We start from the raw sequence: 25,631 nt of genomic DNA, 5'->3' as shown, positions 1-25,631 counted from the left end.
ACGGCAGGACAGTCAGGGGTGGACAGCACAGAACGTCAAGATTGGAGAGCAGGATGGCAGGACAGTCAGGAGTGGACAGCACAGAACGTCAGGACTGGAGAGCAGGACAGCACGGACAGTCAGGAGTGGACAGCGGGATGGCATGGAAAGTCAGGAGTGGACAGCAGGACAATGAGGACAACATGGACAGCCAGTGGTGCTAGGGACCCACACCATGACATCAATCCCCTTACTGGGGGAGAGACAGGTTTGGGTCATAGTCTCCTGATTATGGCTGACAGTAGGCCGCCTTTTGAACTCACCGCTCAAGGCTGTGCGACAAGTATCCGAATGAAGAGGTTCATGCACAAAGATGAAAGACAACCGGTCATGCGATACAAGCCACCATCGCAGAGAGGAAACTCCCAGGACAGCTTAAACAAAAATCATGCCAAGTTACCGGTTACAAGTTAATGCCTGCTCACTGCCTATGTTCTCAGGCCAAAAGGTCACATCCTAATGGTGCACACCGTAAAACAACACGCCATCTCCAGTTCCAACCCTCATGGGAATAACTGTTACATAAAATACGCTTGCTATGTTAAAGATTTTACTTTTCATATTTAATGGTATTCATAATCATGGATCTGGATATTTGTTTCATGTGATCTTATGAAAGATAAAATGACTTTGGTGAAAGAATGTCCTCTTGGCCATCAGCACTTCTTAAACACTGGAGTGTAGCGACTGCTGGGGAGGGCACTGGCGGGGATTTTAATCAGCATCCAAACTCATTTCACTGTTAGGCGTTTCAGATTTCCCTTCGGGGGAACGCGCCTAGTGTTGAGAGTTACGCAGTCATGTGAGAATCTCCCGGTATCATTAACTTCTCCACACATCGGTAGGGTTGGAGGAAGTCAGACGCACACTCCCTCCCCAGCACGGCACATGTGACTCACGCCGTCTCTCTGCCATGAAGATATGATCATGATGTCAGACCCGAGGGCTCTCATACCGAGAGCAAGTTCACAGCTGTGTGACACATCGGCTGGTCATGTGCAGAGCCCGGGGTGTTTTCAAACCGGGGTCACTAGTGTCAGCTAGGCTGGGTAATTAGGGTTAACTATTTTAATCCTTACCCAGGGCTGGGCACCATCGGGACCGCTTCCAAGCATTCACAGATTTTTGGCACAAAACACGTGTGGGTCCAATTGGACGCAAGTGCTTTCAAATTAGATCTGATATCAGAGCGTTTCCCTGGGATAAATCGGAAGAAAGTCTAGAATTACTGCCCTGATGGGTCCTGACAGGCCCCAGATCATGTATGTGTTTAGGCAAATGTTGGTTGCACAATCCTTGGGTAAACTGTGAGAATTCATGTCTTAGTTTAAGTCCACACACACACACACACACCTGCCTGTTATCAAAGCTTGCATTGTTCTGCTCCTGCTCTGTGGCGTTAGTGTGCAAACACATCCTCAGGAGGACCTCTAGCAGCACACACGAACACACACACACACAACCTCCCGCCGTGCTGCTGTGCCAGGCTGACAGAGAAACAGCCATCTGTTCTGGCCACACACACACACACACACACACACACACACACACACACACAATCATGATTAAACCTGATCCATGGGAAATGAATGACAAGACAACACACATACAAACACGCAGAATATTATCCAAGTTAAACCTTATTTCTATAGAACGAAAAAGACAACACAAAACTATCTCTCCATCTCTCCCCCTCTCCATCTCTCCATTACTCAATCTAACCTTTGTCAGGTGGGAGAATTAATAGAAAGACATGAAAAAGGAAGGAAATGTCAGTTTGTATCTGACTGATTGCACCTAACCTCAGCCCCAGAGCTCTGTCTCACTCACACACACACGGGTGTGGGGGGTGTGAGGTACAGGAAGCATGCTGCTCACGACATGAAGCATATCAGTGCAGCATGTCTAGTAACCCAGACCCTCTCACACACCCCAGCCCCGCCTCCAGCTCCACAGCAAAGCTCATCAAAGCACTTACTGGCCACCTCGTATCATAAAATCTAATGCTCAGAGCATGTGATAGAATTCAAGAGAGGAAGCAACCAGAGCAGTAAAAATGGACTGATATGTCCTCAGACTAGTACAGAGATGAGCTTTGTTTACATGGACGAACACACACACAAACACACACACACACACAACATCACATCACATGACCCACTAAGATGTTTACTGCTGAGGCAATGATTAGTAGAGTTATTGAATTTAAAAACATGATCAGATTATCCGATTTTGAAATGATCATGCTTCGCCACTGACGCCAGTCTGAATTTAAAAGATGTCAACATCATCCTGATAATCGGACATCTGTCTCAGAACAGATTAGGATCTCGCTGCAGGTGTGCAGATCGAAGGACAGGATCCATTTTCGTCAGACCGGGGGCCAAACACCCCGGCAACGTTGTCAGGGGGAGCTGAGGGCTCACCCGGGGAACCTAGAGGCACTGCATCATACCGCCAGGCTTTTCCTTAGAGATCAGCTGTATAAACATGGGACCGTGTGGGCGGGGTGTTGTGCAACACCTGGCCCAGGGTTGCCGGGGAAGATGGGATGGTGCGGGATGGTGCGGGATGGTGCGGGGCGGGACCTCTGTAGCGATGTGTGGGAGCCAGAGGGTTGCCATGGCTTCTGGTCTCCTTGGAAGGAGACACTTTCCTGGTTATTTTCATACTGTGAGTTCAGACTTCTGAGGAAGCTGTGAGGTGTGAGTGTGCATGCATATGAGTAAACACACACACACCCACACACATAAACCACATGTTGTATGAGCTGGATTTTTATTTGAGTGTGTGTGTGTGTGTGTGTGTGTGTGTGGGGGGGGGGGGGGGGGGGGGGGGGGGGGGGGTTGCTCTCTTTTTGCTCTCTCTGTTGCTCTCTTCTATTCAATATGAGTCACCAACAGCAAATAGGACCATCTAAATCACCAGATCATCACAGCAGGACAGCGTGTGCCGGACCACAGCTCATACGTGTCCGCTTCCAAGAACGCGCGGATGTACACGCACGCGCGCTCACACACGCGCTCGCACACGCGCTTGCACACGCGCTTGCACACGCGCTCGCACACGTGCTCGCACACCCTGCTGAAAATAATGTCCTAAAAATCTTTTCTTTAAAACAGTGTGCATAAGAACCTCAGAACCAAACCCATGCATATATGGCTCCACTGTACACTGTGTGCCAGGTGCTAAATTAATATGCAGTGTCGCAGTATTCTTCCTAAACAAACACAGGGCCACTATAATTCCCTTTTAGTTTAAAAGCACTCATTTTGCTCCACCTTTCCCTTAAGAACACTATGCATTTTCCTCTAAGGCCCCCCCCACCCTGGCCCCGCCCCATACCCTGGCCCCGCCCCCTCCAAGGCTGCAGGTCCAGGGTCACTCTAAATAAATGCAAAGAAGTTGAGCTGGGCTCCTGCAGCCCTCGTCCTGATCTCGCACTCCGAGCTGGGCTTGAGGTCACCTTAGGCAACACTGGCGAGGGAAATCGATACGGCGTCGCCGAGCACCGCTGCAGCCCCGTCAACACGGTACTCACGTTACAGAGAGCACACGCAGGCGACACTGCATGACACGACACGCCACAAACCCCAATTAACCCCCAACTCCACTGAGGAGTGGAGGCAGCCCAAAAGCACCCACATGAAGGGGAGAGGGGGGTGTGGTTAGAGGAGTGAGGGTGAGGGGGTGTGGTTACAGAGTAGTGAAGGTGAGGCATGTGTGGTTACAGAGGAGTGTGGAGGAGGGTGTGGTTACAGAGGAGTGCGGGTGTGGTTACAGAGGAGTGGGGGTGTGGTTACAGAGGAGTGAGGTGGCGGTTACAGAGGAGTGAAGGTGTGGTTACAGAGCAGTGTGGGGTGTGGTTACAGAGGAGTGAAGGTGTGGTTACAGAGCAGTGTGGGGTGTGGTTACAGAGGAGTGGGGGGGCATTTGGATACAAAGCACTGAGACTTTGTATCCAAATGCCAGCAGACAGGATGATACAAATGGGTGCAGATATATTCAGTTGTAGAGATATTAGTGATTACAGACTGAAGTAAACTTTTCAGCATCTTTTCAAAATGTACAAGTGGGATTGGCTGGAATGGGCAGAAAATGACGATCTCAGCTGTGACTAGTTCGCAAATGATTCTATGTGATATTTCTTGGGATGCTGCTGTTTTTACTTGATCTAACCCTGATTTAATCCTGATCTAACCCTAGTTTAACCCTAATCTAACCCTGATACCAAAATACAGCAAATGTGAACTTCAGTAAAATTTTCTTCAAAAGCATCGCATGATAATCTCAAGGCAAAGAGCAGAGACCAGCTTGAAGCACTGCTGTTTACCTGGGCACCAGGGAGTCCCCCCCTCTGAGAGTGGTAGGGTCCAGCTCAAAGATGGAGGAGATGTCGTTGCCGTCGGGAACTGAGACGAGGGTGTACATGACCTTCTCGTTGGGAGTGCGCAGACGTGCTCGCAAGGCCTCGTGTTCCGAGTCCAGCTGAGTCCGTTACCACGGAAACCAAGCAGCAGAGGTCAGAACACAGAAGTCCGGCAGCAAAATGAACAAGACCGACACAACACAGACTACGTCATCCACACAACATCTCCAGACACTTCAATGTTTTATATTTTGTCCATTTGCCTGTAGTGACGCTGATGATTTCATGGGAGACCATGCACTGGCTTTTAACACATTTTAAATTTCAATCAATTAACATGCTACTGAATTTTGAATGAAGCTCTTCCTTCAAAATTCATATTAGTTCTAGATGTGGTTTAATAAGCGTCATTTACTAACAATGAAACAAGCTGTTAATTCAGTAAGATAACATTATAATAGTGAACTTTTCAATCAGTCACTAGTTCTGCAAACAAAGGTGAAAAGGCCTATGTAAAATCAAGACATGCTAACTGGAAATTTTATAGAGCTTTCTTAGACAAAACTAAAAACAGCTAAATAGATAAATGTTGTGTATGGGGGGGGACGACGACAAATGAACTGTCTTGGTGAGAGTCCTTCAAAGACCGAAAGTTCTAGTCTGATAAGTAGTATTGTACTGCCCTCTAAAGGATTGCCTTTGAACTGCAAGCACTATTTCTGTGAGCGTAGCACCACCTCGTGGTTATTTTGTAGTGTTCATTCAACAGGTGCCTCAAACTGACTAAGAAAAAGATGTTCTTAAAAATCACTAAGCATAGCTTTAATCAAGGTGACCAATTAAAAATGTATTTTATCTTTGAAAAATTAACACAAAATTTTATGCTTTTTTGTGCCAACACCACTTCAATGTAAACTTGGCAAAACACATAACACCTTTTATTCACTATCCTATAAAATATTAAAATATCTTTTAACATTTTTTATAAAAGATACACAGTGTATGTACACATCATAACTTAAGTTATGAGTTAGCAACTCAGGCTCATGCACATATTATAACAACCAATGGGAGGTACCTGGAAGTTAAAGGGAACAAAATCTCCCACCTAGAGAAAACGAGACCCAGCAAGCAGATTTAGAGAGATTCACATGCATCTATTTCTCACTCGTTTCTCACACACACACACGCACGCACACACAGGCAACAAATTGCACTTTAGTTGTCTACTTACTGAAGACCGCGGTTCCTGAGACTCTTCCTCATAATCTGGATTCACCTGTAAACAAACACACACACACACATACACACAAGTCTCCAGCTCTGACAATAAGAGAGAATATATGTCCTTTGTTTAGCATAGATAAAAAGTCACTGTCATTTGAAAGAGCATTGAACAAAGACCAATTCTACTGCTACGGGCAGCAATTTTCAAAAGATGGATTCTTCCCCATAATCAGTTAAGTTGATGGACACTATTGTATCTGATGACAGAAACTCCAGCTGAGAGCACAGCCCATGTGAGCAGCGATGACACAGTACAGCAGGGTGCTACACTCCACTTAGTGCAGCATTCTGTCCTCTATCCTCCAACGCACCTAAAGTGCACAGACGGTCAAAACACCATTTTGACCTATCTGGCAACCTCACAGGGGATCCCCAGTCCGAGCAGCCCCGCCCAATCGGACTGGCCTCGTTTTCATTTCCCACATTGAAGGGATGAGTCAGGTGTTCTGAAGGGGAAACTCCGGGCCACACAGGGCTGCGGTCACGTCTTCCCTCCGAGCTGAGGGTGGGGTCTGAACCGGATTGGGGGGAGGGCGTAGAAGGGGCGGGGCCAGCATCCTGAAGCGGTACACACCTCACTCACCTCTGCGGCCAGGTAGTGTCCAGTGGCTAAGTGCTTAAACCTGAAGAGGCTGTTCCAATAGCCAGCACCACCGCGACACGGGTCGTGCTGGACCACCTGCGAGACGGGAACAGGCGAGTTAAACACTCTGATCGTAAAAGACGACTTCTGATGCCACTCTGAGGCTCATAGTGGAGAAGGGGGGGGGGAGCAAATGCCAGATTCCTGGAATAGCAACTTAGACTGGCTACTGCTCACCTCCACTTCCCACAAAGCCTTGCTGCTGGTAGCGGAGGTTGCAGACTGGCGGCCGGTGGTCCGCAGGAAGACGTATTGCTTCTTCCTGTGATCGTCACACGTCAGGAACTTCTCCTGCTCGGCATGGAACAGGCGCACCACGTCGCCCTGACAACAAGGAAAGAGGCAGAAAAGAGAACATTTTAATTATTATTAAAAGGTATTTAAAGCAAACCAGAAAAGTTCTCGGGGTTCCTGACTGAGCCCTGTAGACCTGATTTGCTAGTTTGCTTTCTATGCAAATCTGTAACTGGGGCCTTTCTAGCCAGGCACGGAAAACACCAAGCATGCCAACCCAACACCTCCTCCTCTTCCTTTCTGCTGAATGTAAGTGTTCGATGGTAGAAATACACCTCGCCGCTCTACTGAGCATTCAGTGAGTCGGCACTGCGATTCATTTCAACTCGGAGATGTTTTCTGTTTCCGGGTAACTGTGAGCACCTCACGCCTTTGTGTTTTCACCAAGATGTTCTACACTGGAGTCAGAAAACACGGATTCTGAGATGCAGCATCGTGGCTATCTTACCAGAGGGACCATGAAGCAATTTCCTGAATATCTGAATGAAATGTAACACTTCAGATCTGACTGTGAGGAGCAGTACCCGCCCCTTTCAGGGTGTACCTACCCCCTTTCAAGGTGTACCTACCCCGTTTCAGGGTGTACCCGCCCCTTTCAGGGTGTACCCGCCCCTTTCAGGGTGTACCCGCCCCTTTCAGGGTGTACCTGCCCCTTTCAGGGTGTACCTGCCCCTTTCAGGGTGTACCCGCCCCTTTCAGGGTGTACCTGCCCCTTTCAGGCAGTACCTACCCCTTTTAGAATGGCCTCCTTGTTGTCACTCCATTTCATGAACAACACAATTTTCCAACTCGTGTTGCAGTTCACTGAATTCACCTGGACAGTGGGATGGAAAAAAAACAAAGTTAAAGATTTGTGAGCTCACACAAACCAGATGTCTCGGATATTAGCCTGAAATGATGAAGGTTGCAACAGGCCCAGGAAAGCAGCAAATAAAAAAAATAAAATAAATGAAAAAAATAGCATTACAAGTATAATAACACAAATGGATAAAGCACTATAATACAAATAAATTACACTATAAGCATTACAAGCTCCTAGCAAGAGTAACAGTCAGAGCTTGCGAGTAGCTCTGTTGCATTATTAATGATCTCTCTGATTTCTAACACAAAGGAGACGTGGTAGAACGTCTGGGAGCTCAGACAGTGGAGTGCTGAGAAGTCTGAACCTCGTTGCAGCCGGGATTGTCCACCAGCTGATGGGTGCTGGCGTGGAGAGGCTGTCCAGCATTCACAGGATTCAACACCACTTTATCCCCGATCACCACCTACACACACACACACAGAAACACAAACAAACACACACACACACACACACACACACACACACACACACACACACACACACACACACACACAGAAACACAAACACACACAGAGTGACATAGGGTTCACAGCAACTGCATGCTTAAACAGGACATTAGGGATCTTGCAAAACCCAGAACACAAACAGTCCCACGTAAGGATCGAACAAACTCTTTCAGTTCCTTTGTGCAGGGCCGTTCCTTATCTGAACACTCTTCTGACAGATTACAGCGCACTTCCTATTAAAGAGGCTTTATCACATAAAGGCTTGACACTTGAAGCATCATCAAGACCAAATTCAAGTAATGCATTCTGGGTAAAAAGGGTAAAGTATGCGAAGTGTTCCTGTGCTCAAGCATTTCAAGAACAGCACAGACGGAAATGTCATTAACTTCAAATCATCCCTGCAGGCTTCTGCTTCACTTCTGGCCTTAGATAAACGACATAGTGGTGAGCTCGTGGAGAACTGCATCGTAAAGAACCCTCTCTAGAGCTAGCCCACTAAACCTGGCGTATCTTCAGGAGGCGGAGCCTCCTCTTGGGTCCGCCCCTACTAACCGTACATGCTCTACACCAGGCAAACGGCATGTCCGAGACTCCTTGCACAAGCGCCCAACAGCGCCAGGATTCGAACCCACAACCTTCCAACTGTCAGCCACATGGCTTACCCAGCAGGCCAACACTATAGGAGCCTCACCCTGGGGCTTCTGATACGCGTCTGTGAGTGAGGCGTGCACGCAGGAAGGTTGACACTGAAATGTGCGGCACAGGGGGAGTGCAGAGAACGACAGAGAGGGGACAAGGTCATGTCCCGCAGCGAGCACCGACCCGATCTTGAGCAGATGCTGCAGACCAGGGTTGGTGCCAACGTCTGAAGTCACTGGGATGAGAGCCGGGCAGAATGAAGCCACCGCATCCGCTCGGATGACACATACGGCCCACACGTCAGCGCCATGGGAAGGTCGCAAGCTGTTAGCTGACGCCAGACGCTGTGAGGTACCGCTCGCTCCCCCTCAGATCTGACGGTGGGGAGCAGTACCTACTAGTGCTCCTCTGTTCATTTAACCATCACATACCACCCAACAGCCGGCCACAGCCCCCCGATAGAGGATCCCAGGCCGGGATCCTCCAGCCAAGCTCTCGACACGACCATCAGGAGATGGTCAAGCCCAAGCCCACACCCACGCCCCTGCACAAGCAGCGTGAACCGGCTAGGGTTCTCTGAGAACTCCATGGTGGAACACCGCTCGAAACGTCACTGCATGGGCCCATAAGGACCATGATGACTACAGGCTGAGCTGAACCGTGCCCGACAGAACAAGGACGAGACCAGTACAGCACATCACTGGGGGTGAGCACCACTGACCTACAACCCCAAACACTACTACAGTCTAACTTTCTGCTTAAACACCATCTATTCCAGAAGTGCAGAACACATTTTAATGGAGGGAGTGCTCGAGTGAGTCTCTTTGTGGAGCACCAAGAACACGACAGGCTGGTAAAATGTTCTACACTGGCAGGAGGCAGCTAGAAGTCTCTAGAAAGTTCTCTTCCATTCAGGTTGGATTGTTTGGCTTTTCTCCAACACCGTCTGAAGCTGCCGTAGGGGTGACAGCCTCTGTTTCGGAGAGGAGGGGTCAAAGTGCAGGGGTCAAGACTGTCAACCCAAATAGTCCCTGGTGTAAAGTAATTTGCTCGATACCACACTCGAGAAATCAAACATGAAGCAATTTCAAAAGAATGATGGAATTCTCTTCCTCACCAGAACAATCATTACAAACTTGCATTGACTCCCTAGCAAACTCCCAAATCGGAACAACAGGATTCTGGGAAAAGAACGCGCCACGCCGCCCCCGTGTGCAGGATTCCTGCAAGGCCAGCAGGAGATCTTTAGTGGGAGTGTTCCCGGCCCCGTGGTGTTTGTGCCTGTGTTTGTGTTGGGCGTCTCACGCTGTCCAAGCGGGAGGGCCAAAGGGTCGCGCTGAAAAGGCAGAGGGCGTCTGACCACTTCAGGCTCACACGACTCTTCCCAGTGATCAACCGCATACGAGCAGTGCCCACAACACACACACACACACACACACACACAGAGGAATATCTCTCCCTCAAATTAATGAGCTCACACAAGATAATGAGAGAGCACCTCGGATGCCACTCAGACGCTGAAGCGCTTGCCGGGTGTTAAATAATTCATAAAATTTGATAATTTCATCAAAGGCCCCGGACCTCTTTCTAACTGCATTGTAAAAGGTCTTGTATTGTTATTATAATTGTTGTTGAGGATGTTGCCATGGTAACTCTCCAGCTACTTCACATGTGAGGCAGTGGGCAGAGTGGAAGTGTGCATGGTTGCTTTGGTCCAGCGGATGATGGTCAATCACACTTCCTCTGTCCCCTAGAGATCGCAATGGCTCTGTGGAGTGAAGCTCACGTGCCCTGCTCCCTAAAAAAGTATGAGGCACTTAGTGCCCTACAGAGAGCACAGCCACTACAGAGTGCGCCTACACTGTCCCCTACAGAGTGCGCCTACACTGTCCCCTACAGAGTGCGCCTACACTGTCCCCTACAGAGTGCGCCTACACTGTCCCCCACAGAGTGCGCCTACACTGTCCCCCACAGAGTGCGCCTACACTGTCCCCCACAGAGTGCGCCTACACTGTCCCCTACAGAGTGCGCCTACACTGTCCCCTACAGAGTGCGCCTACACTGTCCCCTACAGAGTGCGCCTACACTGTCCCCTACAGAGTGCGCCTACACTGTCCCCTACAGAGTGCGCCTACACTGTCCCCTACAGAGTGCGCCTACACTGTCCCCTACAGAGTGCGCCTACACTGTCCCCTACAGAGTGCACCTACACTGTCCCCTACAGAGTGCGCCTACACTGTCCCCCACAGAGTGCGCCTACACTGTCCCCCACAGAGTGCGCCTACACTGTCCCCTACAGAGTGCGCCTACACTGTCCCCTACAGAGTGCGCCTACACTGTCCCCTACAGAGTGCGCCTACACTGTCCCCTACAGAGTGCACCTACACTGTCCCCTACAGAGTGCACCTACACTGTCCCCTACAGAGTGCACCTACACTGTCCCCTACAGAGTGCGCCTACACTGTCCCCTACAGAGTGCGCCTACACTGTCCCCTACAGAGTGCACCTACACTGTCCCCTACGGAGCGCACCTACACTGTCCCCTATGGAGCGCACCTACACTGTCCCCTACAGAGTGCACCTACACTGTCCCCTACGGAGTGCACCTACACTGTCCCCTACAGAGTGCACCTACACTGTCCCCTATGGAGCGCAGCTTGTAGAAGGGCTGGATGTAGAACCAGGAGCCCTCGTTCCCAGCAGAGTCCAGCGTGACACGCATGGCGTTCTTCTCCAGCAGGGCAGGCAGACGCTTGTTCACAGTCAGATACTTATTGCTTTTCAAATGCAACAACTGCAAAACAGAAGCATCGATGAAACACACACACACACACACACACACACACACACACACACACACACTTTATGAGCAATACAATTGAACGTATCAGTTAATTCTTTACATTTTAGAGATGATCTCAGAATGAGAAGTTGATCCTTAATGACCCAGTCTCTGGTAGAGTTACCTGAATGACATTGCCATACTGTATGACTGTTCCCAGCAGTTTCCTGTTCTCAGATTCATTCTGTTTCTTCTCCAGATCGGCAGCGTGCTGTAATGCACACGGTGGCGTTTCAGAGAGAACACACGACACATGCATGTAGGAGAATGACTCACAAGAGCCCTTTCTATTCAACTTTCCCAACTTCAAACCCCTGAACATTTTTGTGGAGATTAGATAAAAATAGGTGAAATCCGAGCATGTGTGTGCGAGTGTGTGTGTGTGTAGTTCTCACATGCAGTTTGTTCAGCAGTACTGTGTCTGTAGTGTTGCTGCCACCCGGTTTTGCTGCCTTCCAGAACTGTTTCTGTGCCGAATACCTATTCATAGGACACAGCCTGAACAGACAGTCTGTGTAGAGAAACAAAGAAAAAACACCATCACATGAGATTATTAACACACTGAACACAGGTACACACGAAACACCACCACATGAGATTACTAACACACTGAACACAGGTACACATCCAACAAACACAATCACATGAGATTAATGTACTGAAAAACACATCAGGACTGCAAATGTATTATTAATATATCTTCATTCAACCACAACAACACCAGAGAAGCCCTGTCACTATCATACAAAGAACCCCCTAAATGGGACATTACCAATTCTCACATAAGAACATGATTAAAAGCAGAACAAATGCACCATATGCAATAAAATGCAAAGTAAGTACACAGTCATCGTGTATCCATGGTTTTATGGACTTCCTTTAGTTCTACTGGATGGGGAATGAGCTGCTCCGAGCAACACGTTTCCTGACAAAAACATTGCGCATTCTCAGTTTTAGGAGGTTCTTTAAAACGTTGCTCCATCTGCATGACAGGTTTTTCTTTCAAGGACCAAAGAAGCTGGTAGTGACCACATCGAGCACCCGTGTACAGCACGGACATGGGACTGTGAGCGCGTTTCTAATCTAATAACCCAAACGCTTTTTATTCATAAACGTCAGGCACTGCTTGTGCACTTTCCAGCCTATTTTTCACTGGATTTACCCAGTCCTGTTTCTGACAGGACAGCACGCCCTCGTACCACTCAGGGCCGGAAAGACGGAAGGGAGTTATCGTTACACGCATCTAGAAGAGCAGGCTGAATAAAGAATGTTATCCATCCTGGCACTCTGCTGACTGCTGGGTGCACCATGGGGCTTTCAGCCTCTGGGCTGTGGCTCTCCAGGGATGGGACAGGACCGCTGCACCATGGGAAATGTGGAGAGAGAACCTCGCTCTTGATGGAAGGGAGAGACTCAAGGCTAGGTTGCTCGAGAGGAGAGGAGAGGAGAGGAGGAGAGGAAAAGAGAGGATTGGATAAAGTGACTGGGTTAAAAATATGCCCTGGTTCAGGGTTGCAGAAAGGAACCTGGTAGTGTTAGTGTCCAGGGACTTAAAAGAGAAGGTGAACGATGACCTGGTACAGTTAGACAGGCAAGCAGGAGAGAAGCGTGTGAGGCAGTAACTGGGCCAGAAGGATGGGCGAAGAGGGAGGGGCAATTGAGAATGGGAGGGGCTATTGGGAGGAAGGAGGGGTTGGTAGACGGGAATTTAAACAGGGTTCAGACATCACACAGTTAAAAGGGAGAGCGAGAGAGAGAAAGATAAGGAACTGAAACTGACTGAGCTATGGATGTATGAGTGTGTTTAGCAGAGAACAACTAACTAAAGACCAACTAATTACAAAACAGCAAAGCAAATTTGAATACCATAAGTCTTTAACACAACAGCAATCTAAGCAAAATGGTGTCGCTGAGTTTTTATGATTTATTTATTAACACATTTTCAATAGACCTGTTTTATGTCTTACTTTAAATGGTCATTTAAAGAAAACATTGTCACTTTCCGCCCACACAGTCATAATCATTCATAATTCAGTTGGGTATCGTAATGTGAATCTATTTTTTCCTTCATCTGCTGGAAGGTCAATCTACTGTACAATTCAATGTTTTGCCTTCTCAAACATTGCTCATTTGAGTATTCACACATGGACAGAGTCCTCGTGAGTGGGAGTGGCCTGTGAGAGGAGGAGATAAACACAGCCTTGGTCCTGCTGCAGAGCTACGCTGTCGCTGCACTTGGAGCTAGCGCCTCAGCCCGTCAGCCTTGGGGGGCATCACCCGCCTAAGGGGCAGTCCCCGTCAACACAGGCAGCTACTACCCCCCTCCAGCAGTATTGGTGGATGTCTGTGGAGAACAAATGAGTCTCTTCTGTGGCGGAAGGGGGGGGGGGGATTCATGGCTCTGCTTAACTCAACTTGGCATGTAATCATCTCCTTTTGAGCGGGGAGATTTGTGCCACAGGGGGAACCGCACACAGCAGTGAATGACTGAGTCCTGAGGGGCTGGATCCGGTCACCTCTGAACATATCCACTCAATGTCCGACACAAGCTCCCTCGCAGGAGGCCACACTACCCTCCCCATGATACCAAAATACAGACGAGATGAGAAAGGAGGCTCAGAGAAATGCCTCCCACCTAATTCACCTATCTGAGGCTGAAGGCCACACAGTTTCTACACATTTGATATGGGATATAGGAATTGAATTTCACCAACATGGCAACCAACCACCCAATTACACAATGTGCTTCAAAACTATTAAAATCAATGAAAACTAACAAGAACGTGTTTTACCAGCTCCCATTACCATTGTCAAGATTTGACAAAAGCACGTCCCGTCCAGAACAGTTCACCCAACTGGGTCAGGTCCCCCTACGATGCAGAATGAACAGAACACAGAACACCTTCCAGCTTCTCGGCTGATGTCCAGGTGTGAGCACCTGCATTCTGGAACCACCTGTGGCGTTCCACCTCCTGCTGCTGGAGAGGTGCTGCGATCAGGAACGCAATAACCACAATGCACCAGTGCAAAATAAGTGATACCACCCAGATATAGTCGTGAGAAAACCCAGAACTACTGAAAACATTCTGAAAGCCGGCTGTCTGCAACCGCTGTCTGAGTGAGGACGAGGACACGTAACGCCATGATGCTGCTGGCTGGTTAACTAACAGCACAGTCAACATTCTCCCCAGTCCACACAGGCCACATTTAACATTGGTAAAGAGGACTCATTTGACAAAGAGGACACAAGGGACTACATTGCTGTGATGTGTCTAAGAGAAAGGTTCTTAAATAGGTTATTTTACAAAATAGGTTGTTTCAGATTCCAGGATTACCACTGATGGACATGAGGATGCACTGGCTTTTCCTAGAGCACTCAGAATGCCACAAATAATAATAATGTTTCATTTGCATAGCTCCTTTCTCATACTCAAGGACACATACAATTAAGCACATAGAAACAAAACTCAACAGACAGACAGACCGGAAGTTTTTGACCAATTCCTCTTCTTAGAATTTCTGCAGCAAATTAGATAAATATGGTCCTAGCAACATCATCTTGTTCAGACCAAATCATGTTCGGACCAAATCATGTGTTCAAAAGCACTATTTCTGAAATTACCTTTGAGCCCCACAGTTTGCACGAGATAAAACCCTTAAAGATTATAAAGCCTAAAAGCAGATTGCCCAAATAATTTCAGACCTTATAACCTCACAATGCTAATAATCCTTATAAGCCTAATCACCCTTATAACCCCAATAACCCTTCAGCTAGTTATTGACCGTAGATGCTAGCTTGAAGCAAGCCAATATTGGCGTACCAAACCTCAGTCTGCAACCTGCTGTCACACTTTGGCGATTGAACAGGAAGTACATCATCACTGATAGTCGCATGAGTTCAGTGTCATGCAAAACACACCATAAGAATGCACGGACACGGGCGACAGATCATGACCTTTATCACACGCTCTTAAAGCAAAACATCAAACCCCCGCAAACTCTTCAGGTCAGTGGATGCTAAAATGAAGGACCCAAACATTCTGTTCAATTTTAACACAGTGTAGAGTTCTTCTTTCCAGTGAAAGAGGTTAAGCTGCCGCTCCCTAAATAACAGACAGAAGTTAACAGTCTTGGCATAGCCTACAGCAAAATGAAAGGGCCTGTTGTCCCTGGAGAGAGAATTTATATGCTCCAGTCCCTGGCCTATCAGGAGAACAGGGTCTGCTCAGTCTGGATCAAGATCACCCGGGTCTGCCTAGACCCTGCTTCTCCAGTTGAGCACTCCTGCATGGATCCAACAGAACACGAGGCACCCACGGTTGCCCCGCATGATGGCTAAAATGCGAAGTTAAAGTTAAAACTCGACCAGTGTGCCAGACAGCCACCTGAGCTCTCTGAGCACCAGCTCCAGGTCGTGACCTCAATGCACCTTTTCTATCTCTCAAAAAAAAACTAAAAGTCAAAACTACTTAGCATTTCCATTTATTTACTTAATTTTTCAATTCTGTGTGATTCTGTACATCATAGTCATTCTTACAAGTTTCCAGTGTCTGTTGAAAAAGACGATGCTCATCACAAACAGACGTGCTGAACCAAGGGCGAGAGACTCCGCTACTAACACGCCTTAAACAGACGTGCTGAACCAAGGGTGAGAGACTCCGTTACTAACACGCCTTAAACAGACGTGCTGAACCAAGGGTGAGAGACTCCGTTACTAACACGCCTTAAACAGACGTGCTGAACCAAGGGCGAGAGACTCCGTTACTAACACGCCTTAAACAGACGTGCTGAACCAAGGGCGAGAGACTCCGCTACTAACACGCCTTAAACAGACGTGCTGAACCAAGGGTGAGAGACTCCGTTACTAACACGCCTTAAACAGACGTGCTGAACCAAGGGTGAGAGACTCCGTTACTAACACGCCTTAAACAGACGTGCTGAACCAAGGGCGAGAGACTCCGTTACTAACACGCCTTAAACAGACGTGCTGAACCAAGGGCGAGAGACTCCGTTACCAACACGCCTTAAACAGACGTGCTGAACCAAGGGCGAGAGACTCCGTTACCAACACGCCTTAAACAGACGTGCTGAACCAAGGGTGAGAGACTCCGTTACCAACACGCCTTAAACAGACGTGCTGAACCAAGGGCGAGAGACTCCGTTACCAACACGCCTTAAACAGACGTGCTGAACCAAGGGCGAGAGACTCCGTTACCAACACGCCTTAAACAGACGTGCTGAACCAAGGGCGAGAGACTCCGTTACCAACACGCCTTAAACAGACGTGCTGAACCAAGGGCGAGAGACTCCGTTACTAACACGCCTTCGTGGAACAGCTGTACCATCAGCTCAGCCACACATTTCACCTCATATGCATCCGTCGTGTGTGTGTGTGTGTGTGTGTGTGTGTGTGTGTGTGTGCTCTAAACTACAAGGCCTTCACAGCTGAGTCCCCAGACTAGGTGACACCAGCACCATGCACGGGGCTTTTGACATGCATTTGCATAACTGATCTCCTATCAGTTACATTTAAGCAGTTTGCTGTCGACTCCAACGGCTCACCGCGGTCCAAAGGCCGACACAGAGGTGAGACCGATCGTTCTGGTGTGTGTTTGCCTGGGCATACACAAATTAACCCTTATTTCCATCTGTGCCAATACACTATTTTTTACTATGTCAGTTCAAATACACAAATGTGCACAATATGCACAAATAACATTTATGAGAATATATTTCAAACTCATTTGATGTGCCATTTATATCCTGATTTATATAAATACTGTTTATGAGTGCCCACGAGAAGTATTTGTTTATTTTTCCTTCCAACAAGTAGTTTTATATTTTGCCATCAGTCAGCCTTTAGTGGGTTGCAGGTCACAGCCTTAATGACCCTGGAAGCACACGGCTACCTCCTACACAACAACCCAGCATCCCACGTGCAGCTCAGGAAGTTCAGCAGAAATCTACTTCCTGTCATTATGTTCCAGAACCATGGTCCCCAAGTAGTGTCATTTGCCCATAAAAACAAGAAAAACAGAAAGGGGGAAAAAAACATAGTAAAAGCCTATTTATTGCCACTCTGGGTTTTAAACCTATTTATTGCCCCAGTAAGTGGTTTGGCTGCCTGACTGACACGGAGGGCCAGGTCTGGGGGTATTAGTGCTCGCATGGCTTCAGCAAACAACTTCACTTCTTTGGTTGTTGTTTTTAAATATCCACGTCTGCACCAAAGTCCTGCAAGGCAAACCAATATCGGCTCTGACAGGGCAGTGTGTCGGCCAGAAGTCAACACTAGTCCTCCCGATGTCTGTCATAAACAACTTGCATATCTGCAACACACAGTGAAGAGACAAAATGACAAACCATCGACTGACAAAAATAATAAAATAAAACAGAAACAGACTTGGTTACATATTCATTTTCTGTGGGGGGAAAAAGAAAAATCCATTTCTGAAGCCACTCAGTACATTCACCCTCTACATTCAGGCACTGTGGACTGGAGCAGAAGGTTGGAGGCCTGCGTTGGTCTGCTCAAAAGCCAAAACCATCCAGACACGGTGGGGAAACGGGCCCAGACAATCATGCCTCCGAGCCCAAGGTTTCATGATTTGTGTTCATTACAGCAGGGTTTTCTATTTTTTTGGGATGAGGTTTCATAATGGCAGTCCATGAATCTAATGATGTCCTGCTTAGTTGAGGAAAGCTGGTAGGCTCTTTAATGGCTGTGGGCTTTTTAAAGAGACGGCGCTGTCTGAATGTGTCACACCACATCTGCCTATTTCCATTAGTGAGCTGGCTCAGCGCTCGTTGGGTCTGCAGCCGGTCCAGGATTTAATCCCCGCCAGCTGCCAGCGCACCTTTACCTTGTCCTCAAGAGTTCTGCAGCCGTCAGTCATCTGGTTCACTCCAGAACAGAACAAAAACCTGGGGTGAACCACAGACTGGACAGAGCAGATGCATGCACAGACTGGACAGAGTCATCTGGGGTGCAACCTGTAAAAACTGCCTTTGAACTCACCCCCTTCAAACCTGATCCGTGTATCGCTGCTGATTCAAACAGATTATCTGCTCGCTGTAAATGTTTTGCATCTCATATGGAAAAAAGTCAGACTTTTATTATGCCACCCAAAGCGACCTGCAAAGACACCAACGAGTTTCAATCAAGAGCGATTTGCTTCCCAATACAAGTTAACCTTCAAAATTAATCTGGGAAACATTCAGACATTAAAGTCACTCGCATAAGGATCTGGAGGAGTGAAGTAGTTGCAAGTATCCAGAGCTGCTTTGACAGAGCTGCTTTGCTCAAATGGGGTGACGTCCTAGCAGTTCTGGTTCTTCATGGTTTTCTTATCTCTTGCATGTGTCTTACAAGCTCTTACAGAGAAACAGCAAACTTCAAATAAGTGGCTGCACTGCCTGCACTGTGATCCATGTGCTGCTCTGGAGATGTCTGCTTCATAATAGCCAACATTTCAGCACGGAATTTGTGTGGCCTGTTACAGGCGTTAGAGACTTGTTGGTTTTCTTTCCATGATGAACATAAATAAACAAGTAAATAGGCCTATCTGAGTCCACAATGCTCTCTCACAACACACTCAAGATTTCATCACATTCTCACAACACACACATGCTTTCTGTCACTCTCAAACACTTTCTCATGATTTGCCTGTCACTTCAAAAACTGACTGTTTTTAGTTCAAGGCCAATCCACACACCCCAGGTCTCTCTCACACTCACACACACACACACACACACACACACACACACACACACGCCAACAAGAACAAAATCATCTGTCACATACATTCAACCCCTCACCCCTCCACACAGTGCCACAGAGCTGTATATTTCAATCATCCCATGGGACCCTCTCTCCACACATGACCAAACCAGGTCATCTTTGTGACCATCAGGTCCAACAAGAACAGATGGGAGGTGTCACATATCCCATCATGCCTACAGCCATGCCAGCGATGCTAGCCATGCCAACAGAACCGATATGGCATGAGCTCTGCTGATCATGTCACCCATTCAATACACATCAAATCGTCGTGTTTTTGAGCTTGTACTCCACCCCTCAAAAACCTGGCCAGCGCTGCGTGAGATTGCACCATCTTAGAGTTATTTTTTCTGACAACTCCTCCAGTAAGACCTGAATAATTTGTGTAGACACACCAAAATGACCAACTGTGAGATTTTACGATCACCTTATGTCACCTGTATTTATTTATTAACTCTTGACCTCCTGAACAGACTACAGCTGATGAACAACACACATGACCGTTCTGCATCTGCTCAAAAGAAAATAAAGGGTAAGGTTTGCTGCTCAGAACGAGAGTACTGACTTCTGAGTTCTGACGCCTGCCTCATACCAGTGCGTTACATTCGTTAAGAGCACAACAACATTCCATCTAATTGACCAAAACGGTCTTCAGAACTGAGCAAATCATAAGTCTATGTCCATTTTTTTAATGTGTACCAAACCCCTTTAAAAGACTGGGATAAAAAAATAATAAATAAATAAACAAGTCAGACAAGGCTCAGATTCATCTGTGTGTTGATTATGTGCATGAGCTTGGACCAGGAAAGGAGTCAGTCATTTCATTTTTTTTTTTAAGTGTTTTACAAAAGCTCTGAACAGAAGGTGAGCCAGAGCTCACTGGCTCATGTTTTTATGAGCCAACCAGCCAGAACACACACCTACACACACACCTACATACACACACCTTCAGTTGATTGTTCGCTCTCAGCCCCCCCCCCCCCCACAGAAGCTGGGGGCACAACATCCAAACAAAGTCAAAAGCAACACAAAGCACACATCATAATCGCAGCCATCATAATCACCATTCATTTAGCTTCCCGCCATGAACCAAACCACAAGCCCTAAAGTTCCCACAGTACTTCATTATAAACAAACAAAAACACCATTACAAACAAACAAATGTATCCTCCAGGGCAGCTGGGGCTGTTCAGTGTACCATTCGCAGTCATACTCCATAGTTTTGAAAAACGGCCATGAAACCAACACTTTTAAGAGCAGCTTACTGCCAGCATAAAGGTAATAGAGACACACTTCACACACACACACACACACACACACACACACACACACACTTCATACTCAAGAGGATCAGAGAGGTCATTAACACTCCTGCTCCATATCCTCCGTGCTCCCAGCAGCTGCTAACGCCACAGCTCCGCCCGTTCCTGTTCACAGCGTCAGCTCCGACACCACACACCCACCGGACGCCACGAGGAGCAGAAAAGCATTTCTCATCAGTGCCCTCCCAGGAACCTGCCAGTGACGCTTATATTGGCTGTTTCAGGGTTAGTGACAGCCAGTATCAAAGCCTGATGTACAATATGCCATGAGTTTGCTCCCAATGAGTGACACGCACACAGAAGAATCTTCACCTTGAGTGACTCAGTTGCATAGGCTGTTCCATCTTTAATTTTGCAGTTAAAATTGTGATCAGCCAACATAATAATGTAACCATGGGTGCAATTACAGGACCGTTGCTAGGTAGACCGTTTCCTTAGCAGCATCCTTGGTAGCAACGGTCTGAGAAGAACTCTTACTATGCAACCTGAACCAAAGTTACAGAGTTCAGAAGTTACAACTGTTTCCTTAAAAATTGAATATCTGAAGAATTACAGAGTCATTCCAATAGAAGGATATATAAACACTTTGACACAATGCAAAAACCGATGATGTGCCTGGCTATGTTCCACAATGACAGCACCTCTTCATGTGGTGCAAAGGCTTGTGGGAAATCAAATGCTGAGGAGGATATGTTGGTGAATCTTCCAAATCCAGTTAAAAGAAGGACGCATTTCTCGGCCACATTTCAAGGATCTTACTCGTTCTTTGTTAAATAGGACAGTCTTCATTACATATGCAAGTCAGAAATGAAACCTCCGAAGGTCAGCAGCCCTGCAAACAAGACACAGCTCATATTTGTGATCTGCTCAAACAAGTCCTGGGAGCAGAGAGCACCAAGCACAAGTCACACGCGTTTTTGGGAAATTTGGTTACACTCTGAAAATCTCCACACCACTCCACAGAGCCCGAGTCAAACGTCTCGTTCTGTTAATCTGTTAGCCAAGAGTTTTACAGCTGAAGGTTCCCTTGATGCCATTAAAAAGTGTCATATAAAACCATCCTGTTTGAATCCCAATCGTCTGAATATCATCCCGGTGTGGAGAATGTCCTGCTGACCACCAGGGGAGCAATTAGTCAAGGGCAGTAGAAGCTGAGGCCAAACTCCACAACCTAAGCCCTTTGTTTAGTCAAACCACCTTTTAACACTATTAAGCGTAATCCTTCATCCACAACGCAGAGATCTAGATGGTGAGTGAGTTAGAACATTGTGTGTGTGTCATCGGACAGGACACCAGAAAGTAAGTGACGGAGAGGAAGAGAGAACCAAACTAACAGCTGCCACAGGTGCAGTCTGTCAGACCAGAACCCAAAAGAGAGAAGGGAATGACACACAGACAGACAAAAGAGAGACAGATAAAAAGAGACAGACAGACAGCAGAGAGATAGAAAGAACGAGGGTGAGAAAGAGAAGAGGATGGCTGGCCTTGCCTCTGAACTTCTTGGGTGGGTTGTTGAGGTCTCCAGATTCTGGCTGCACAACGCACCGGTCATCCACCAGGCTGCAAACAGAGGAGACACGCGTTAGGCCTGCCGCCATGACACCACCATAACACCCGCTACAACACTGCCATGGAAGACACGCTCCTGAACATCTGAGCACTCGCTAAGGACTAGCTCGTTTCCACAGCAAATGGGAACCTTCAATTACCGTGACGACTCGAATGTGTCACTCAAAATAACAAATAATAATAATAAATAAAAAAGAGAACAAACATCAGCTACAGAACAAATGTTTAGAGCAGCTATTCATCTCAGGATCGCAAAACCACACAGGTGACCAAGACCCTCAGTGGACAGGCCTGCAATATTCCCACTTGAACGGGTTGAATTTATCTACCATGTGAAATAACAGAGAGAAAAGTGGCTAATGTAAAAGGGCCTGAAAGAGAGAGAGGGGGGGGGGGCAGAGAGATAGAGAAAAAGACAGAGATAGGAACAGAGAGACAGAGGCAAAGAGAGGAAAAAATGAAAATAAAAACAACAGGACATGTTATAAAATAAAATAACAGATCTCCCATCAATTTCACATAGTGAAATAATAATGAAGCACAGTCTATAGCTGGTCGTTTCAGCAGGGGCTGTCCAGCACCACGCCGGGTCTCGTCAGGACCCCTGTGAGAGGATTAATCCTGAAACACACACACACACACACACACACACACACACAGCATGTCCTACAGTGCCAGGGACGTGTGTGTGGGCAATATATGGGCAGCTTCCCGTCATGGGAGTCCGATGTCATCACCAGCAGATCAAACCCGAAAGCCGACATGTGGTGAACTATTCAGCGTCCCTGTCCGCCTGCGTCCAGGAACGTCTCTCATCTGAGGACACACTGGTAGTGCTTCCCATGTGGCTGGTGTGGTAGATTTAGAGTTTGCCCACATTTAGAAGGAGCAAGCTGGCTGAACGCACAGGGTAACCATTAAAAACCATCCCTGCTAGGGATGTGCAATATATCATGCATCAGTTGTTATCGTGATATTGACATATGTGATACCAATATCATAGAATGCTCTAATGCACAAGTATGACCTCTAGAGTATCATAAACATTGCGTGCTGTGAGCGGTGTCAAACCAGTGTCAGATAATTTCAACTTGACATCAAGGAGTTGCCAAGGTGTTCTTAACATACTGTAATAAATCACAATTGCAGTAGGCAACAATAAAATTATATTTTTATCCATATCATGTTGCCATAATATGTACTACATCAGCCTAGTACCAACTCAGTGAGGAAACATGTGGCCGTTCTGGTGCTGGGACCACACACACATGCAAAACAGGTTTCAAGTCATAATGATCTGTTTGATCTTACATGCTGTTTCATTAAGTGGCACAGTAACAGCGAGACTCACACATGCAAATTAACTTGTGTTCCCTTTGCATTCAGTGCAGCCAACAGGTGACTGAATGCAGCTAATCTGCAAAAGCTATGCATGGTGCAATGCACGTGTGTGATTCCCACAGCAACTGCACACACAGCAACAACCACACTTCCACACAAACAAGCAACCACAATCCCACAACCAGCCAGTATCACACTTCCACATCTCAACCGCCACACCCACACACTTTCACATCCACACCTCACTCACTCACTCTCTCTCTCTCACACACACACACACACACACACACGCACACACACAACTTCCCAGTGGTGGCTTTGAAGGCCAGGTGGCTCATCATTTCTCCCTTGTGTGAGGTCAGTCGGTAGCACAGAGACAATGACATACAGTAGTCTAAATATAGCTCCAGCTCAACACACACACACACACACACACACACACACACAAGTAAACAAATAGAAGAGGGAGTAAAAGTGATTAGAAGGCAAAACACTAGGCGGGCATCGTTTGTCAATGAATGCCATCCAGCCTTAGATCTTCAAAGCCACACAAATGCTGCCCATACCTTGGAGTAAATGAGTGACTGTGTGTGTGTGTTTGTGCGTGTGTGTGTGCGTGTGTGTGTGTGTGTGTGTGTGTGTGTGTGTGTGTGTGTTGGGGAGGGCCACTGAAGATGCCACAGGGTGCAAAAGGAGCCGATTGGCAGGAAGTGACGGTACGATTAACCTGATTGGAAATAGTAGTGAATAAATCAACTCTCTAGGATCAACTCTCTGCATCATCAAGGTCCCATCACAAGGACTTGTCCCCAATGGCCCCCATCATGCTACCAAATATCTGGTACATGATGGGTTTCCTGATGTGGAGTGATTGACAGCGACGGGTGGAGGAGGGTGGAACACCTACCCCAGCGTGCTGATGAAGCCATTGGTGGAGCCCTCTGCATACAGGGAACAAATGTCCCCGATGTGGAGGAAGCTAGACATCTTGTCGGACATGTTTCTACGCTTTCAGGGATGCCTGTAGAAGAGCAGAGAGGAGAGGAGGAAATTACGAATGAAGACAGAAGAGGCATCTACTGCACCAGTCCCTTTAATAATCACTAAACATGAGCGCTAAGAGTGACCACGTATGCAATTCAAATGGAGTGATCATAAGAGGCCTATGAGTGTTTTTGGAAGGTGGGGTTGGTGGGGGGAGGACAGGGGGAGGGAGGTGGGGTTGGTAGGTGGGGTTGGTGGGGGGAGGACAGGGGGAGGGAGGTGGGGTTGGTGGGGGGAGGACAGGGGGAGGGAGGTGGGGTTGGTAGGGGGAGGACAGGGGGAGGGAGGTGGGGTTGGTGGGGGGAGGACAGGGGGAGGGAGGTGGGGTTGGTAGGGGGAGGACAGGAGGAGGGAGGTGGGGTTGGTGGGGGGAGGACAGGGGGAGGGAGGTGGGGTTGGTAGGTGGAGGACAGGGGGAGGGAGGTGGGGTTGGTAGGTGGGGGGGGGGGGGGGGGGGTTCTAGAACATTAGGAGCTTCCATTTCGAGATGGCCTCATTTTAGAGCAAGCAGGTCCCAGCCTTTTGGTGGACGCTGACAGCACCCCGACCTAATGGGGCTGTGTGCAAAACCAAGACCCCATTATGGCAGGCTCTAATGAGGTCAACATTAGCCTTCGAACCTGTTTCATCTGGTGGTGGTGGAGAAGGCTGTATTTGTTTATGGTGGCATAAATAATGAGATTAAATTAGAGGCTCAGCAATGCCACACTGTTGGACCACAGCAGAAATCTTACTGTAGGCCATACCAACAGTTATCATGACAAAGGAGCCAGCAGATGGATGAAGTCAGTGTCCCTGGGGCTCAACCAAGCACCCATCCACTTCTAGATCTGAAGATTTTGGTCACTTAGAAGGTGGAGGTACAGAGGTTCTGCAACTGAAGTTATGGTGATGTCGTGACAGACTTGACCGAGTATGGGATGCATGAAGGAAGAATTACAGCCCAAAATATATTCATCTGAGGACACAAAGGTCAAGCAAACCGACCGGTTGTGGCTAAAAAAGGCAGTTTTAGTGATCCTCTGCCCTTCAGAGTGACAGCACTGGTTGTTAAACTCCACTTTCTACACAGATGAAACGAGAGGAATGCTGCACTTAATGACTGAACCGATGTTACTATCACTCACACGCTCAGTGGTAGCCATAAGAGTCAC

At 47.6% G+C, this 25,631-nt stretch overlaps 1 protein-coding gene across 1 annotated transcript in view; it reads right to left on the bottom strand.

Moving 5' to 3' along the window:
* Window positions 1-25,631, bottom strand: part of LOC143514060 (inositol 1,4,5-trisphosphate-gated calcium channel ITPR1-like) — a 50,851-nt gene that overhangs the window by 23,735 nt on the left and 1,485 nt on the right. Inside the window, exons 2-13 of the mRNA XM_077004834.1 lie at window positions 24,341-24,454; window positions 22,013-22,083; window positions 11,817-11,932; window positions 11,546-11,632; window positions 11,215-11,373; window positions 7,799-7,897; window positions 7,363-7,446; window positions 6,516-6,662; window positions 6,270-6,374; window positions 5,643-5,687; window positions 5,487-5,516; window positions 4,373-4,527 (exon numbers count right to left, since the gene is read on the bottom strand). Of these exons, the coding sequence (XP_076860949.1) occupies window positions 4,373-4,527; window positions 5,487-5,516; window positions 5,643-5,687; window positions 6,270-6,374; window positions 6,516-6,662; window positions 7,363-7,446; window positions 7,799-7,897; window positions 11,215-11,373; window positions 11,546-11,632; window positions 11,817-11,932; window positions 22,013-22,083; window positions 24,341-24,432 (1,190 nt within the window). The 5' untranslated portion in view covers window positions 24,433-24,454. The remainder of the gene's footprint in view (window positions 1-4,372; window positions 4,528-5,486; window positions 5,517-5,642; window positions 5,688-6,269; window positions 6,375-6,515; window positions 6,663-7,362; window positions 7,447-7,798; window positions 7,898-11,214; window positions 11,374-11,545; window positions 11,633-11,816; window positions 11,933-22,012; window positions 22,084-24,340; window positions 24,455-25,631) is intronic.

This window comes from Brachyhypopomus gauderio, chromosome 1, assembly GCF_052324685.1.
Source record: "Brachyhypopomus gauderio isolate BG-103 chromosome 1, BGAUD_0.2, whole genome shotgun sequence".
Classification (NCBI taxonomy): Eukaryota; Metazoa; Chordata; class Actinopteri; order Gymnotiformes; family Hypopomidae; genus Brachyhypopomus; species Brachyhypopomus gauderio.
This window is presented reverse-complemented; position numbering and strand designations above follow the sequence as displayed.